Here is a 15,242-nt window from a genome sequence, read left to right as displayed (position 1 = left end):
CTTCCACCTGCAATCAGCCCCAAAACAACTCATTCTCTTTCCGCAAACCCTGCTCATCCGAAGAGCTCACCGCTGCCCTCACTGACTCCTTAAATAAACTTGACTGCACATCCCCTGATACGGCACTCAACTCATGGAGTAAACTCTCCCAGGACATGGCTAACACCTTATGCCCTCTCATTACCCACAAACACACACCTTCTTCCAACAGCAAGCCCTGGTACAACACAGAACTACACCAAATGAAACTCACCCTCAGACAAAAAGAGAGAGCCTGGCGCAAAGACCCTACCTCGCAGCACTCCGCATCCTACAAAACATACCTACACACATATCGCCTTACCATTCAAAAAAATAAACGTGACTATTACGCCACCAAGATTCACCAATACACATTTAATCCCAAGGTCCTATTCTCCTATGTTGCAGCCCTCACCAAACCCATCATCCCCACTATCACCGATGAGGAAGCCAGCTCCAAATGTCAAGAACTAGCCCTTTACTTCCACAACAAAATAGCCAACCTCCTCCTCAGATTCCCCCAAACCACCACCCACCTTTCAAACACTCCCTCTCACAATCAAACCCCGCAATCCCATAAAAGTTCGCTCCACTCCATTGATCTCACCTCCTCCAAGGAAATAGAGTCCATCCTCAAAAAAATCAAACCAGCATCCCACCCATCCGATACCATACCTACCAAATCCCTACTCTCCATTCCCAACACTATAGCAAAACCCTTAGCAGATATCATCAACTGCTCACTAGCATCCGGCTCCGTTCCTGATTCCCTAAAACATGCTATTGTCAAACCCCTTATCAAGAAACCTACACTTGACCCCAAAGACCCATCAAACTACTGTCCCATCTCAAATCTCCCATTCATTGCAAAAGTCTTGGAGAGAGTAGTAAACACACAACTGATGGACTATCTCGAAGATGATAACATCCTTCACTCCTCCCAATTTGGCTTTCGAAAAAAACCTGAACACCGAAACCCTCCTACTATCACTCACTGACTCCCTCCTCACCGGTCTTGACCACGGACACAACTATCTCATTGCCTTTCTTGATATATCTGCAGCCTTTGACACTATAAGCCACAATCTACTCATCTCCCGCCTAGCAGATATAGGTATCTCCGGCATAGCCCTCCTCTGGTTCAAATCATACCTGACAAACAGACGTTTCTCTGTTAAAATCAGAAATCACGAATCCTCACACTTCACCCTCTCCCAGGGTGTCCCCCAAGGTTCCTCCCTCTCCTCTACCCTCTTCAACATCTACCTCCTCCCCCTCTGTCATCACCTTACTGAACTCGGCCTCAAATTTTACATGATGTTCAGATCATCATCCCACTACGTGAATCCCTGGCTGCCACGATAAGCTACTGGGAGGACTGCCTCACCTCCATTAACTCCCTCCTCACATCTCTACAACTTGCCCTCAATTCTTCCAAAACTGAGCTCATACTTATCCATAACCACCAGACCCTCAAATCCATTCCCACCAATGACCGAATGGCCCTCTCTCTCACATCACAACCCGCAGTTCGGAACCTTGGCGTCCTAATCGACCCATTACTGAACCTAAAAAAACACATTAGCTCTGTACTGAAAGGTGGCTTTTATAAACTCAACATCATAAAAAAGCTCAAGCCACTGCTCCACACGCATGACGTCAAAACCGTCATCCAAGCCACTATGTCATCCAAGTTAGACTACTGCAACTCGCTATACCTTGGTCTCCCCTACTCCACCATTAAACCCTTACAGATCCTCCAAAATGCTACTGCAAGGATAATTAGCAACGCTAGAAAAACAGACCACATAACCCCTATCCTAAAAGACCTGCATTGGCTTCCCATCCCATCACGCATACTCTTCAAATCACTCACCATCATACATAAAGCTATATACAAAGATAACTCCACCTGGCTCAATGAACCGTTCCGTCTCACACATTCCACCCGCCCTACCAGAGCAAACCACAAACTTACCCTTCAAGTCCCACCCCTTAAGAGTGCCAGACTAACTTCAACAAGAGACCGTGCCCTCTCAATTGCAGGCCCAACCCAATGGAATGCTCTGCCATCAAACCTCCGCCTGGAGTCATGCCCAAATAAATTCCGCAAAATGCTAAAAACCTGGCTTTTCCACCAAGCCTTTCCGGACTAGCTTTGCTACAATCCACCCCCTCCTACCGCCCATGTAAATATCTGCCCCCCCTCCTTCCACCCCTTCCTTGAATTTTAGCCCCTACTTTTTCTCCCCCCCAACTCTCCCTTTGTAAATAGCTCCCTCCTCCTCCCCCCTCCCCTTTTCTATTTTAACTATTGCCTCGGGCTCCCTGTTAGAGCCCCTCTAACTCTTGTTCCTGTCTGTTCTCCATCCCCTTCTCCCCGTTCGATGTAATTTCTACCTGCTGTTATAATGTAAACCGATATGATGTGTATTTTAATGTCGGTATAGAAAACTGTTAAATAAATAAAGAAGATGGTATACAGATAGGTAATTGTTAGAATTAACTGAATAGTTGGCTGGATATTACTGCATCTATCTTTGAGAGATGTCAGTTGGCACACCAAAGTTGTAATGCATTAGTTTAGTAAAATGAAAAATTGTAAAAACAAATTTAAAATAAAAACTGGAAGTCTCTTTCTCAGTAGTGCCCAGCAAATTGGTGGTGCCCCACTTTCATTCTCTGCCACCCCCAAGTATGAGCTGTTCAGTTGTGTTAATTATTTAATAAATAGCTTAGTTGGCATGGTCTTCTGAAGTCTGTAATCAGGCCTGGTTTTCAGATTAAAATATGCAAATCAACCTGTTGCTTATATAAAATATATGAAAGCATATCTAATTAATATTTGTGCAAATTTACTGAAACCCAACTCAGTTTATGGTCCTTAAGGACTGGAAGTGAATATGTCTGGGTTATGTCCCATCATGACAGAATTATGCTTAGTCTATTATATTTCTGTTCTCTTCAGTCTTTTCCTCTCCCATTGCCCTATGTTATACTGTAGTAGTCTTCCATGATCCACAGAACAGTATATCTCTCACCATATAAATCATCCTCTTAGTTGAACAAGTGGCAATTCTGTTGAGACAGGAAGCTTACTGTGGAGTGATAGGAGGACAGAGAAAAACATTTTGGGAATAACACAATTTTATTATTATGCAATACTGAACTGTACTAAGTATTCTGGAGTAATCTGCTCCAGATAATATGTAAATTGTTAGTTATCCAATAAATAAAAAAGACTGACTGGGTGAGAGAATTCCTAACTCCTTATCACTTGGCCAAAATTCAAGAGTCAGATGCCTTCTATTTGTTCTTTATCAGAAAGTGTGCTTGAGTATGCTTCTGAGAGAGTTCTGATTGTAAGAATTCTTGAATATGAAAGTTCTGATGCTGTCACTGACAGATATTCACAGGAATTACATGACCATATTTGGGATATCATTTGCTGTTCAGTCATCAAACATGAAAATGGCAAGTATCTGAACGAATATATTTTTTATTCTTGATGATAATTGAGACAAATGGCCAGTAGCGGGAAGTTATCCTCTTATATACTGTTGAGAAGTCATTTATATAATGATCGAGACATAATCTTGCTGACTTGCAATTATATTCTTTCACTTACAAACAGCCTCCTGAGAAAATCTTTGAAAAATATTGTTTCCTTTGCAGCTTTTCCATCTTGCAAGTCATTGTTGGTTTGTGATTATCAATATTATTTAAGATATCACCTTAATTTGGCCCTCACAATGTTAGTTAAATATTGTGTGAAAAGAATACCACTCAGACATAGTCTACTTTTGTTTATATTTTTAACAGTTAGCCATTATATCATCAACCCTTGTAACCCTCACCTATTACCTGCACTGACTAATCTATACCTATTAGACCACCCATCTTGTATACTAACAATACTAGAGAAACATGTGACTCCTTGCTCTTTCTCCCTCATGTTTTTCTTTCCTGAGGCTGAGTGCCACTTCTGCAAAGATAGGGAGTCTAAATTGAATTACAGGGAATAATTCTGGATATACAGTGATCATAAGTTTACATACTGCTGGCAGAATTTGTAAGATGTGTAGCATTTTAAGAAAAATAGGAGTGATCAGACAAAACAATCATTAAACAAGCCATAGCAATAAAGGAAATAATAAAATGGTCCTGTTCAAAAGTTTGCATACCCTTGAATGTTTGGGCTGATAATATACACTCAAGTTGACACACACAGGTTGAGATGGCAGTGAATGGTAGGGATCCACACCTGAACCTTTTTTGAGTGTAATTAGTGTCTGGATATAAATAGTTTTCGTAGCTCTTGAGAAGAGACCCTTGCATTTCATCCAGGGCTGCACAGACTTCACTGGTTATGAAGCATGAGGATAGCAAAAGAACTGTCAAGGATCTGTGAACAAAAGTAGTTTAACTTTATAAATCAGAAAGAGGATATAAAAAGATATGCAAAGATTTGAAAATGCCAATCAGTACTGTTCAAACTGATCAAGAAGTGGAAAATTATGGGTTCTGTTAACACCAAGCCACGGTCAGGGAGACCAAGAAAGATTTCTGACACAACTGCCAGGAAAATTTGTTGGGAACAAAGAAAAACCCACAAGCAACTTTTACTGAAATACAGGATTCTCTGAAACAAAGTGGTGTGGGTGTTTCAGCCTGCACAATAAGAAGATACTTGAACAAAAATGGGCTGCATGGTACAGTTACCAAAGCCACAAAACAGCCCACTTACAATATGTCAGATAGTACCTAGAGAAGTCTCAAAACTTCTGGAACAAAATTTGTAGTGATGAGACCAAAACTGAACTTTGTCACAACCATAAATCTGTTTGTAGAGGGGTCAACAAGGCCTATGAGTAGAAGCACACCATCCCTACTGTGAAGCATGGAAGTAGTTCTCTGCTGTTTTGGGGATGTGTGAGCTAAGGTAGCACAGGGAAATTTAGTCAAAATTGATAGAAGGATGAATGCACCATCTTATCAGAAAATATTGGAGGAGAATGTGCATTCATCAACTATGAAGCTGGCATGGGTGCCCTTGGACTTTCCAACATGACAATGATCTGAAACATAAAGCCAGGTCTACCCTTCAGTGGCTGCAGCAGAAGAAAGTGAAGGTTCTGGCGTGGCCATCACAGTCCTCCTGATCTCAACATCATTGAGCCATTTTGGGGAGAACTCAAACATGCAGTTCATGCTAGACAACCAAAGAATTTACAGGATCTGGAGGCATTTTACCAAGAGAAATGGGCAGCTTTACTACATGAGAAAATAAAAAGCCTCATTAACAACTATCTCAAGACTGCAAGCTGTCATTGATGCAAAAGGGGGCAATACATGATATTAAGTACTAAGGGTATGCAAACTTTTGAACAGGACCATTTTATTTCCATTTTTGCTACGGTTTGTTTAATGTTTACTCTGTGATGCAAATTGGTTTAATTTGAAACATTAAAAATAACATTTTTTTTGTGTGATCACTCATGTTTTCATAAAATGTTACATATCTTACAAATTCTGCCAGGGGTATGTAAACTTATGAGCACAACTGTGTGTGTATATGTATATTTTCCATGAGGTCTAAACAAATAGAATGGTTTTCTTTATTTTAAACTATGAAGCTTGTATGATTGGTTCCAGTGACTACAGTCTCTGGGGCTGATTGGTTTCTTTCTAGGCTGTTGAAGATTTATAAAAGACTTCACTTTTGGGAATAGATCAACGAAGCTGAACAATGCTGAGCAAAGCTGACACCAAGAAAAATGGTCTAAGAAAAGCAAAGATAGAAAAAAAATAAGGGGGTGGTGATATAAAGGCTAACTGTTACAAATTTAAATGATGGTAGCAGTATCCCTATCATGCAGTATTTAACTGTAAATTTGGGTCTAAAGTTCAGGTGATGTTTTAAATATGGTGATGTAATTTTCATCTTAGATTGTTGCATTTATCATTATTTAAGAGATCAATTTTACACAGCAGATTTTTTTTCACAAGTTCAAAAGAACTTCCTTCCTCACACTGCCTAGTGTAAAGAACAGATTTTTTTTTTTTAAATGAAGCCAGTCCATATACATTTCTTTTGTCTTTTTTTGTGTTCAGTAGATTCTCTGCTGATAGACTTGCATTCCAGACTTGCCAGATTATTGTTTGGCTCAGTAAAAGAGACCAATTTTATATTCCTCACCTGTTACTTGCACTGATCAATATATTAGACCAACCATATATACTAACAATACTAGAGAAACATGTGGCTCCTTGCTCCTCTTTCTCCTTCAAGTTTTTTCTTCCCTGAGGAAGTGAGTGATATCTCTGCATTGTATAAACAGCCTCAGCTGGTTTGAGGTATAGACACCTGTTGAAAAGTTCACCCCAGGTCTCCTTTCATGGGGTCAAGACTATTATTTTAGTCTCAGTGTATTTTTTTTTTAATGTTGAGTGTTTTCCTAAGAATAGCTTTTAAGAGTGTGAAACATTTTAAAAGGAATAAAGTATAGTACTTTGAGTGACATTTCTCTTGCATGCCTTCTTTTTTATGGCATCCCACAAACAAGGGCCCTGAACTTGGTTGATGAAACAGATAAGTATGGGAAATAAGTGTGGGAGCTTGCTGGGCAGACTAGATGGGCCGATTGGTCTTTTTCTGCCGTCATTTCTGTGTTTGTGTTTCTATATCTGAAGAAATATGACCAAGTCCCCTTTGTGCACTGAGAAATAAATATTCCATCGCGTCCTGTTACACTAGTCCAGTCATAAGTGGGTGATTTCCTCCTATCAGCAATAGTTAGATGACACTGTTTTCCTCTGTGACATCACAGCCATTACTTAGGAGATGGAGCTAGTAGGAATCCAGTATTTTCTGCCTCCAGCAGAGATGGTAGGATTGAACTGGTGCAGTAGCTTATTGATGGATTTGAGGTCAGATCATTGGGTCAGGCCAATGGTCATGATCAGAAGTGTGAGCCCTGATCTGCTCCCAAACCCGGCTGGAAAGCATAATAAAAAAAAAAAAGCCACAAAGAAAAAAAAATAGGAGAACAGAGAGATTAGTCCACTGTTTTCTCCTACTGAGAGGATTTTTTTTTTTTTTTGCTCCTGTGCCAGTGGTGTATCTTGCCATGTTTTCCCCTAGCTAACCAACAGTGGTTTTGCCAAGTGACTGCAGTTAGTGCTGGGGAATGGTCTTCCGGGGGGGGGGGGGGGGTCTGCGGTTGATGATACTAACTGCGTGGGGAAAGTATTGGTGCAGTGTGACCGGTTCTCCCTCTCTGACACCCTGCAGCATTTCGGCAACTGTAGTGAGCAAAATGGCTGACCTGATGCATTACTATGATGCTTATGGTGTCCTTTGGGCAGCCGCTGAGAAGGAACCTATCTCTTTAGTGTGCTAAGAGATTGGGGAAGGAACCCGGTGCATGCTTGATGGCAAGCTTAGCTCCCCTCTGCCACCTGATAGTTTCTTTGGTGCACCAATCCTGGATGGCCCTGACATGCAGCTTTCAGTATGGCCTCCAGAGGCAGTGGCCATTTTGAATGTGACTGCATGTTCAGGCCAGGAGGTCGCTGGGGTGAGAGAGCCTACTACTGAGCTCTATCTGAGTCAGGATTTCTTGCATCAAGCTTTTTCTTGGTTGGAACAGGAATGACCCAGGTAATCACAACTTCATATTCTGTAGTTCTCCCAGCGTCATCATCCCAGTGCTTTCCTGGTACAGTTGAGGTTATAGTATGTTTCTATATTCAAGTCTTCTGACATCAGCCTGTCCATAAGATTGTTGTTATTTATTTGTTGTCTTATTATGCCTTATTTTTAATTCAATTTTGTCCAAGTTCACTCGCCTGTTCTATGTAAGACTCATATGTTTAGTCATCCTAATGTTATATGTAAACCGAAGTGATTAGTAACATTGTTACCAGAACCTCGGTATATAAAAATGTTAAATAAATAAATAAAAATAAATAAATATTCTCCTCCTGTGCAGCTGCCAACCATAGTGGCACAGGGAGCTCAGTAGGAGACGGTGCCTGCTTTGATTCTGAGAGCCGGGGTGGGGGAATTTTCCCTGGAGTTCTTTCATTTTCTTAGATAGGCCTTTTGTGCTTTTTCTAAACCGGGATTTCTTCCATGCTAGGACCATGGCTAAGGCATCCGGCAATTGCTCCTCTGTCCCCCCCCCCCCCCCCCCCCCCATATTCCTGCCAAGAGGGTATGGCCAGCCATAAAGGTACTAGTCTATGTTGGGAGGATCTGGCATACCTGGGGGAGGGGGGGGGGGGCGAGGCGGCAGCTTGTCCCGGGTGACAATCTGTAGGGTAGTGCCATTGAGAGACTCTGACCCGAGGCCACTGTCAGCAGTGACATCCGGCAGCCACAAGTGGAGCCCATCCCACTCACAGCAGAAGACTAAGGAAGCGGCCCTGCACACTGCGAGCAGAGCCCATCCCGCTTGCAGCAGAAAACCAAGGCTTAGTGTGCTGCAAGCGGAGCCCATCCGACTCGCGGCAGAAGACTAGGGAGGCATCCAGTACACCCTGAGTGGAAACCAACCCATTTGTGGCAGAAGACTAAGGATGCAGCCCCATCCTACTTGCGGCAGAAGACTAAGGCGGTGGCCCAACGTGCAGCAATCCTGTGCATGAACGTGCATGAACCCATCCTGTTCATGTCAGAAGACAGGGAAGAGGGGCTGGATAGCAGCTGAAGGAGGGACAGGCCCAGAATGACCACACGTGAGCCTGTGTGATTGAGAGGAAGGAGGGTATGTTCATATGTATGAGATTGTATGTGGGTGTATGTATATGAGTAAGAGATTGGGAGCCTGCATGTGTGTATCAAAGTGCAGGTGTATGTGTGTATAAGTAAGACACTAGAAGTGAAGGTGTGTGCTTGTGTGTAACGGGGATAATGTCTCTGTTTGGGTAGAGACTCACCTTAGCAATAGTGATCATCAGATAGTATGATTCGATATCACAAAAAGGATACAGAGAAGTCATAAAGACCTGAGTTTGAATTTCATAAATATGGACTTTGTCAAAATGCGGATGTACCTGGGGAAAGAAATGGGAAGACTGGGAGAAAATGGGTGAAGTGGAACAATGGGCCAAATTAAAAGGAACTATTACAAAGGCAACAAATCTATTTGTTAGGAAAATAAAGGATAAGAGGAAAAGGAAACTGATCTGGTTCTCTAAGGAGGTGGCTGAAAAAAATCAAGGCAAAAAGAACAGCATTTAAAAAGTATAAAGGATCCCCAAAAAAGGAACACAAGGAAGAATATCTGTTAAAAATGAGGGAGACAAAGAAATCAGGAAAGCAAAAAGTTAAGCGGAAGAAAGAATTGCCAAAGAGGTGTAAAGAGAGGAGACAAAACATTTGTCAGATATATCAGAGAAAGAAGGGGAGGCCTGATGTGGATTAATGAAACTGAAAGGTGACAAGGAGCACTGTGTGGAGAGAGATGAAGAAATGGTGGAAATATTAAACAAATTCTTCGGTTCAGTGTTCACTAAAGAAGATACTAAGATCTGCAACAGAGTGGACTTGCCAGAAGGAGTAGAGAAAATTAGATGTGATTTAAGGAAGCTTGAATAATGGTAGAAAATATGGCAGCTAAGGTTCAATGCCAAGAAATACAGTCTTGCATTTGGGGTGCAGTAATCCAAAAGAGCTGTATGTGATGGGAGGTGAAAGACTGCTGTGCACGGACCAAGAGAGGGACCTTTGGGTAATAGTGTCTAGCAATTTGAAGATGGCAAAGCAGTGTGACAAGGCAGTAGCTAAAGCCAGAAGAATGCTGGGCTGCATAGAGAGGAATAACCAGTACAAAAAAGGTGATAGTCTCCTTGTACTGGTCCTTGGTGAAGCCTCACCTGGAGTATTGTGTTCAGTTCTGGAGACCATATCTCAAAAGGGCAGAGATAGGATAGAGGTGGTCAAGAGAAGGGTGACCAAAATGATGAAGGGTTGCCATAAAAAACTTATGAGGGAAGGTTGAAGGGCCTAAATATGTATACCCTGGAGGAGAGGCAGTATGGGGGGGGGGGGGAGTATGTTAGACCTTCAGATACCTGAAAGGTCTTAATGATATGTACGATCAGCAAATCTTTTCCATTGGAAAGAAATCACTAGAATTAGGAGTCATGACATGAAACTCCAGGGCTTGGAATGCCCTTCTGCAGGAAGTGGTGAAGACAAAAATAGTGAAAGAATTCAAAGGGGCATGGGATAAACACTGCGGAGCCCTAAAGGCTAAAGGAAGGAAATGAAGAAAAGAGTGCATGGGGTAACTTGCTGGTGCGGCGGTTACCACCCTTAACAAATAAGGCTTCATACTGTTGATGCAACTCCATCATTGCTTTCTGCTTGAATCGCAGGGGAAAAGAGGAAAAGGGGAATTGGATTCAGACAGCAACTAACAGGGATACTGACTTTTATGGTCTGGGGAAACAAGCATGGGGGTAACTTGCTGAAGCAGTTGTTACTACCCTTAACCAATAAATCTGATACTTTCGATGCAACTGCAACATTGCTCTCTGTTTCAACGGCAAGATGTAACTGGGAATTGGATTCAGACATCAATAAACAAGGGCCCTGACTTTTACAGTCTGGGAAACTGATGAGGATGACTGCGTGGCAGATATTACCATAAGCTTGTTGGGCAAACTGGATGGACTGTTTGGTCCTTTTCTGCCGTCATTTCTGTTTCTATGAGAGAGGAGGCATGTATGTGTCAGAGAGAGAGAAATGGAGGGAGCCTGTATGCAGGGGGGTGTGAGTGTATGCAAGAGAGAGAAGGGAGCCTGTGAGAAGGGCTGTGTGAGGGAGAAGGGAACCGAAGATTATGGGGGAGAGGATGGAGGAGTGACCCTTCAGGGGAGGGGGGGCATGCCAAAGGAAGTATCCATCCCGGTTTCCAAATATTTTAGGTACGCCACTACCAGGGGGATCTGGATAAAACTGGTCACCAACAAGTTTGGAGTTTTCTGGGACTGCTGGTTCCCTCGGCCTGGGACTATTTGCAGGTGCTCAGCTTGATGGGAGCAACTCCAGAGTTGGTACTTTGGGATAGGGCGCATATGCAACCACTCCAAGCGTCACTCCTGTCAAAATGGTCTCCAGAGTGCAGCTTCCTCTGAGTCAGCGGGTACGAGAGTCACTGGTGTATGGTGGATGGATCCTTCGCATCTGCTGAAGGGAGTCAGCGTAACTACCCCATTGTGGATCTTGATGGCAATGGAAGTGAGCCTCTCCGGTTGGGAGGCTCATTGTCAGGAGCAGGTGACTCATGGGAGTTTGTGTCCAGCAGAGGCCTCCTGGTCCATCAGCCGGCAGGAGACTAGAGCCATTCACCTGGCTCTTCTTCACTTCCTCCTACTGATTTGGGGTAGGGCCCTTTCAGTTACAGCAGTGGCACATGTAAATCAGCAGGGGGGGACCCGGAGTCAGGGAGTTTCAGTGAAAATATTTCTCCTGTTCCTCTGAGGAGAGAAATATCTACAGTTGCTCTCGGCAGTTCATATTGCTGATCAGGAGAATGTTCAAGTCGACTTTCTCAGTCACAACAGTTTGGATCCCGGAGAATGGGAGTTAAGCCCGGATGTCTTTCGCTGGATCTTTTGCAAATGGAGTTGTCCACAGGTGAATCTGATGGCAACCCGACAAAATACAAAGGTAAACTGGTTTTTCAGCCAGTGCCAGGAACAGGGATCATTGGGTATCGACACCCTAGTCCAGCCCTAGCCGGAGGGAGCCCTTCTATATGATTTCCCTCTGTGGGCATGCATAGGTAGGCTGCTACAAAGAAAAAGCAACCAGGTTGTTCTGTTGGCTCCAGATTGGTTAATCTGCGCACTGTCACATGAGGCGGTGTGGGTGACTTGTGGTTGCAAGTGGACCAGTCCTTTCACCTGCTAAAGGCATATGGGGCCTTCTGGATCAAGGGCTTGTGGTTATGGAGAATCCAGCTCTTACGGCCTGGCTCTTGAGCGGAGACTACGCCACAGGAAAGGGTATTCTTCAATGGTGATTTCTGCGCTATTGAATTCTTGCAAATGGTCCATGTCCTTGGCTTATATTCGCGTTTGGTGACTGAGCAGTTTTGTGGGTCCAGGTCGGAATCTCCTTGGAGGGCAGATATTAAGCCTGCCTTCAGAGTGATCTAGACAAGGGACTTGCCTTGAATTCCTTGAAGGTGCAGGCTTCGTGCTACCGGGGGGCACTGGGGGGTGATTCGCTAGCAGCTCATCTGGATATGTACTGCATTTTGAGGAGCGTGAGAAGATTGCACCCTTGTTTTCGTCCCATCATTTCCCGTGGGATCTGAATTTGATGTTGAAGACCTTAATGAGGGCCCCTTTTGAGTCTCTCAAACAGACTTTGCTGAAGAACCTATCGCTGAAGCCAGCATTTCTATTGGCTATTTGTTCTGTGTGGCGCATCTCAGAACTATAAACCTTATCTGGTCGGGACCCTATTTTGGTGATCACATCCAGAGGTCACTTTTCAGCTGGTGCCATCCTTTCTTCCTAAAGTGAATTCTGTTTTCATATCAATCAAGCAATTTCCCTTCCAGCATTTTTTCGGGAGGTGTGTGTGCCAAAGTACCGGGGTCTCCTGTAACTAGACATGTGAAAAAGAATCCTGTTCTATTTGGAGGACTCTAATGCTTTCTGCAAGACTGACAAATTTTGTCCTGTTTGGTCCACATTAAGGAGAGGAGTCCTCTAAGGCTGCCTTGGCTCGCTGGATAAAGGACACCATTGATTTGGCTTATTTGCTCAAAGGCAAGAAGCCTCAAGAATTGGTGCATGCCCACTGTACTAGGGCACAACTGGTATCCTGGGTGGAGGTGCATGCTCTTGCGCCAGTAATATTTGCAAGGCTGCTACATGGTTGTTCCTGAATTCCCTTATGAAGCATTATTAGCTGGATGTGCTTGCATGGAAGGAGTCAGCTTATGGGTCGGGGGTTTTGCAGGCAGCCCTTTCTTCCTCCCACCCCAGTAATTGAAGTACTTCCTACTTGTCATGGCTGGACAGGTATAGCAGGACAAGATGGAATAAGACATTTTCTTACCTGCTAATTTCCTTTCCTTTAGTCTTGCTACACCAGTCCAGGACCCAACTGGGAAACATGGCTGCATAACTTTGACTGTTCTAGTTTAGATTCTACTGAAGTTCAGGTTTGGATATCCTTTTCCAGTGTTACCTTTATTTTACCCTTCCTTCTCCTGCATGGGACAGGGATTTTTCGTTTCAGGTTGGTTTTCACTATTTGTTTGTGTAAGGGGTCTGACCCAAAGCTTTGTGAGAAGGATCCTGGATTCCTGCTGCTAGCACTACCTCTTAAGTGTTGGCTGTGATGTCACAGAGGAAGAGTGTTGTCTGCTTCCATCTGCTGGTAGGGGGAAATAACCCACTTGTCATCGCTGGACTAGTGTAGCAGAATTAATGCAAAGGAAATTAGCAGGTAAGAATTTCTCCTTAATGCCTCTTTTTTTTTTTAATAGTTTTCCTGTTGTCCTCTTGCAGGGCTCCTCATTATCTCTCTCACGGTCCAGCAGTCGAGAGCATTTAGGAAATAATTGTGAGGCTGATAATTGGAGAGACCACCGTAATGGTATAGGCTCCACAGCGCACAGCGAATACCCATCATCCATGGGAAGCCCTAAACGAAAACAAAACAAATCAAGTAAGTAAAATGGATATTTTTAAATTTTTTTCAATTCCACTGTGATTGGTGAATGCATTTGAAAACCTTTTAGGAAGAATACTGTTATCTTTTCCTGGTCTTTGTATAAAACATCACAAAGCACAAATTTGTTATTAAATAACTGCCAAATTCTTATGTGTTATATGTCACACATGAACTAAATCTTGAGCATATAAATATATAAACAGATGTAATCTGGAATTCATAGTTCAATTATACAAACACTTGATTTCATATTTTCTTAAAGTACATGTCTTCCTGCTTCAAGCCTTCTCCCTTTCCCATTAAAGCAAGGGAAAAGGAAAGCAGGAAGTACTTTTATTATTAATTTTAATAAGGTCCCCCATCCTTTTGCATTCCCATTTGCAATTTTTTTTTTTAAGTCCAGGAACAAGTGAGGTTTGTCAAAATGTTTTTTGTTTAGTACAGTCAATTGGTGATCTTTTTGCAAGGTCCCATTTACTGTTTCCTCATAATTGAAAAGTATTCATAGAAATATTTTCTAGCCTTTTATTAAGGACCTTAATTTTCAGTTTTTATTTATTTTTTCTGTGAATTTCAATGTTATAACAAAGGTAGTAGAAAATGAGTGTTATAACAAAAAGGAGAAAAATCGTTGGAAGAGTCTCTTCGTATCCATACTTCAGCCCATAATTTAAGATCTTCAGGGAAAGCATTGCTTACGATTCCTTCACCAAAAATAGCGCATTTGAGCTCAGTCAGAGAGAGAGGACCCTCTCCCTGGCTAGCCCAAAAATTGAGTGCACTACCACTTGACATTAGAACAGAAGCAAGCATTCAGAAGTTTAAAAAACTAATAAAGACCTGGCTATTTGAGCAGGCGTTTAATGAAGTAAATGGAGCTAGTAGTTGATTACTCCATAGCCTATTAAGACATTAAGTTTTATTAAGTTTGAGTCTACTGTTTCATTAGTAAGAGGATAAATTTTATAATATGGTGGTCAGGAAGGTTAGGGTAGATTCCTTATAGCCAAGGAATTTTGCTGAAATTCTGATGTATTAATGATAGAATTAGGTGAAGAAATAATGCGCAGAAGCGCATAGAATTGTGCTAGGAATTAATTTTATGCTTTGTTTTATATTATTTTAATGTGTGTATATTTTTAGGTCTATTTTATTGTGATTTAACTGAGATGTATTTGCTGTACTGAGATGTATTTGTCGTACTGTTAACCGACTTATTTATTTATTTATTTAGTGATTTTTTTATATACCGCGGCACATTAATAACATCACCTCAGTTTACAATAAACAAAAAATTAGCAACAAGTTTTACAGACTTGATTTCTTTTGAGGGAGGTCTGTATATAAAAATGATCAAATAAATAAATACGTCTTTTTCCAGTGATAACATTGAGATTCCCAGAAAAAAACCCAAAAACAAAGGTCCCTTCCTATTATTGAAGACAGAATTAGAGTCTGATGCGACTGATCCAAAATCTATGCTCATGATCTGTGAAAGTCTTGGCTAGTGGTT

General features: G+C 42.2%; 1 protein-coding gene across 1 annotated transcript in view; it reads left to right on the top strand.

Moving 5' to 3' along the window:
- Positions 1-15,242, top strand: part of BICC1 (BicC family RNA binding protein 1) — a 677,586-nt gene that overhangs the window by 621,460 nt on the left and 40,884 nt on the right. Inside the window, exon 18 of the mRNA XM_029609769.1 lies at positions 13,564-13,723. Coding sequence (XP_029465629.1) covers positions 13,564-13,723 — 160 coding nt within the window. The remainder of the gene's footprint in view (positions 1-13,563; positions 13,724-15,242) is intronic.

This window comes from Rhinatrema bivittatum, chromosome 7 (assembly GCF_901001135.1).
Source record: "Rhinatrema bivittatum chromosome 7, aRhiBiv1.1, whole genome shotgun sequence".
NCBI lineage: Eukaryota > Metazoa > Chordata > Amphibia > Gymnophiona > Rhinatrematidae > Rhinatrema > Rhinatrema bivittatum.
Note: the sequence above shows the minus strand (reverse complement) of the source record. Positions and strands in the feature narration are given on the sequence as shown.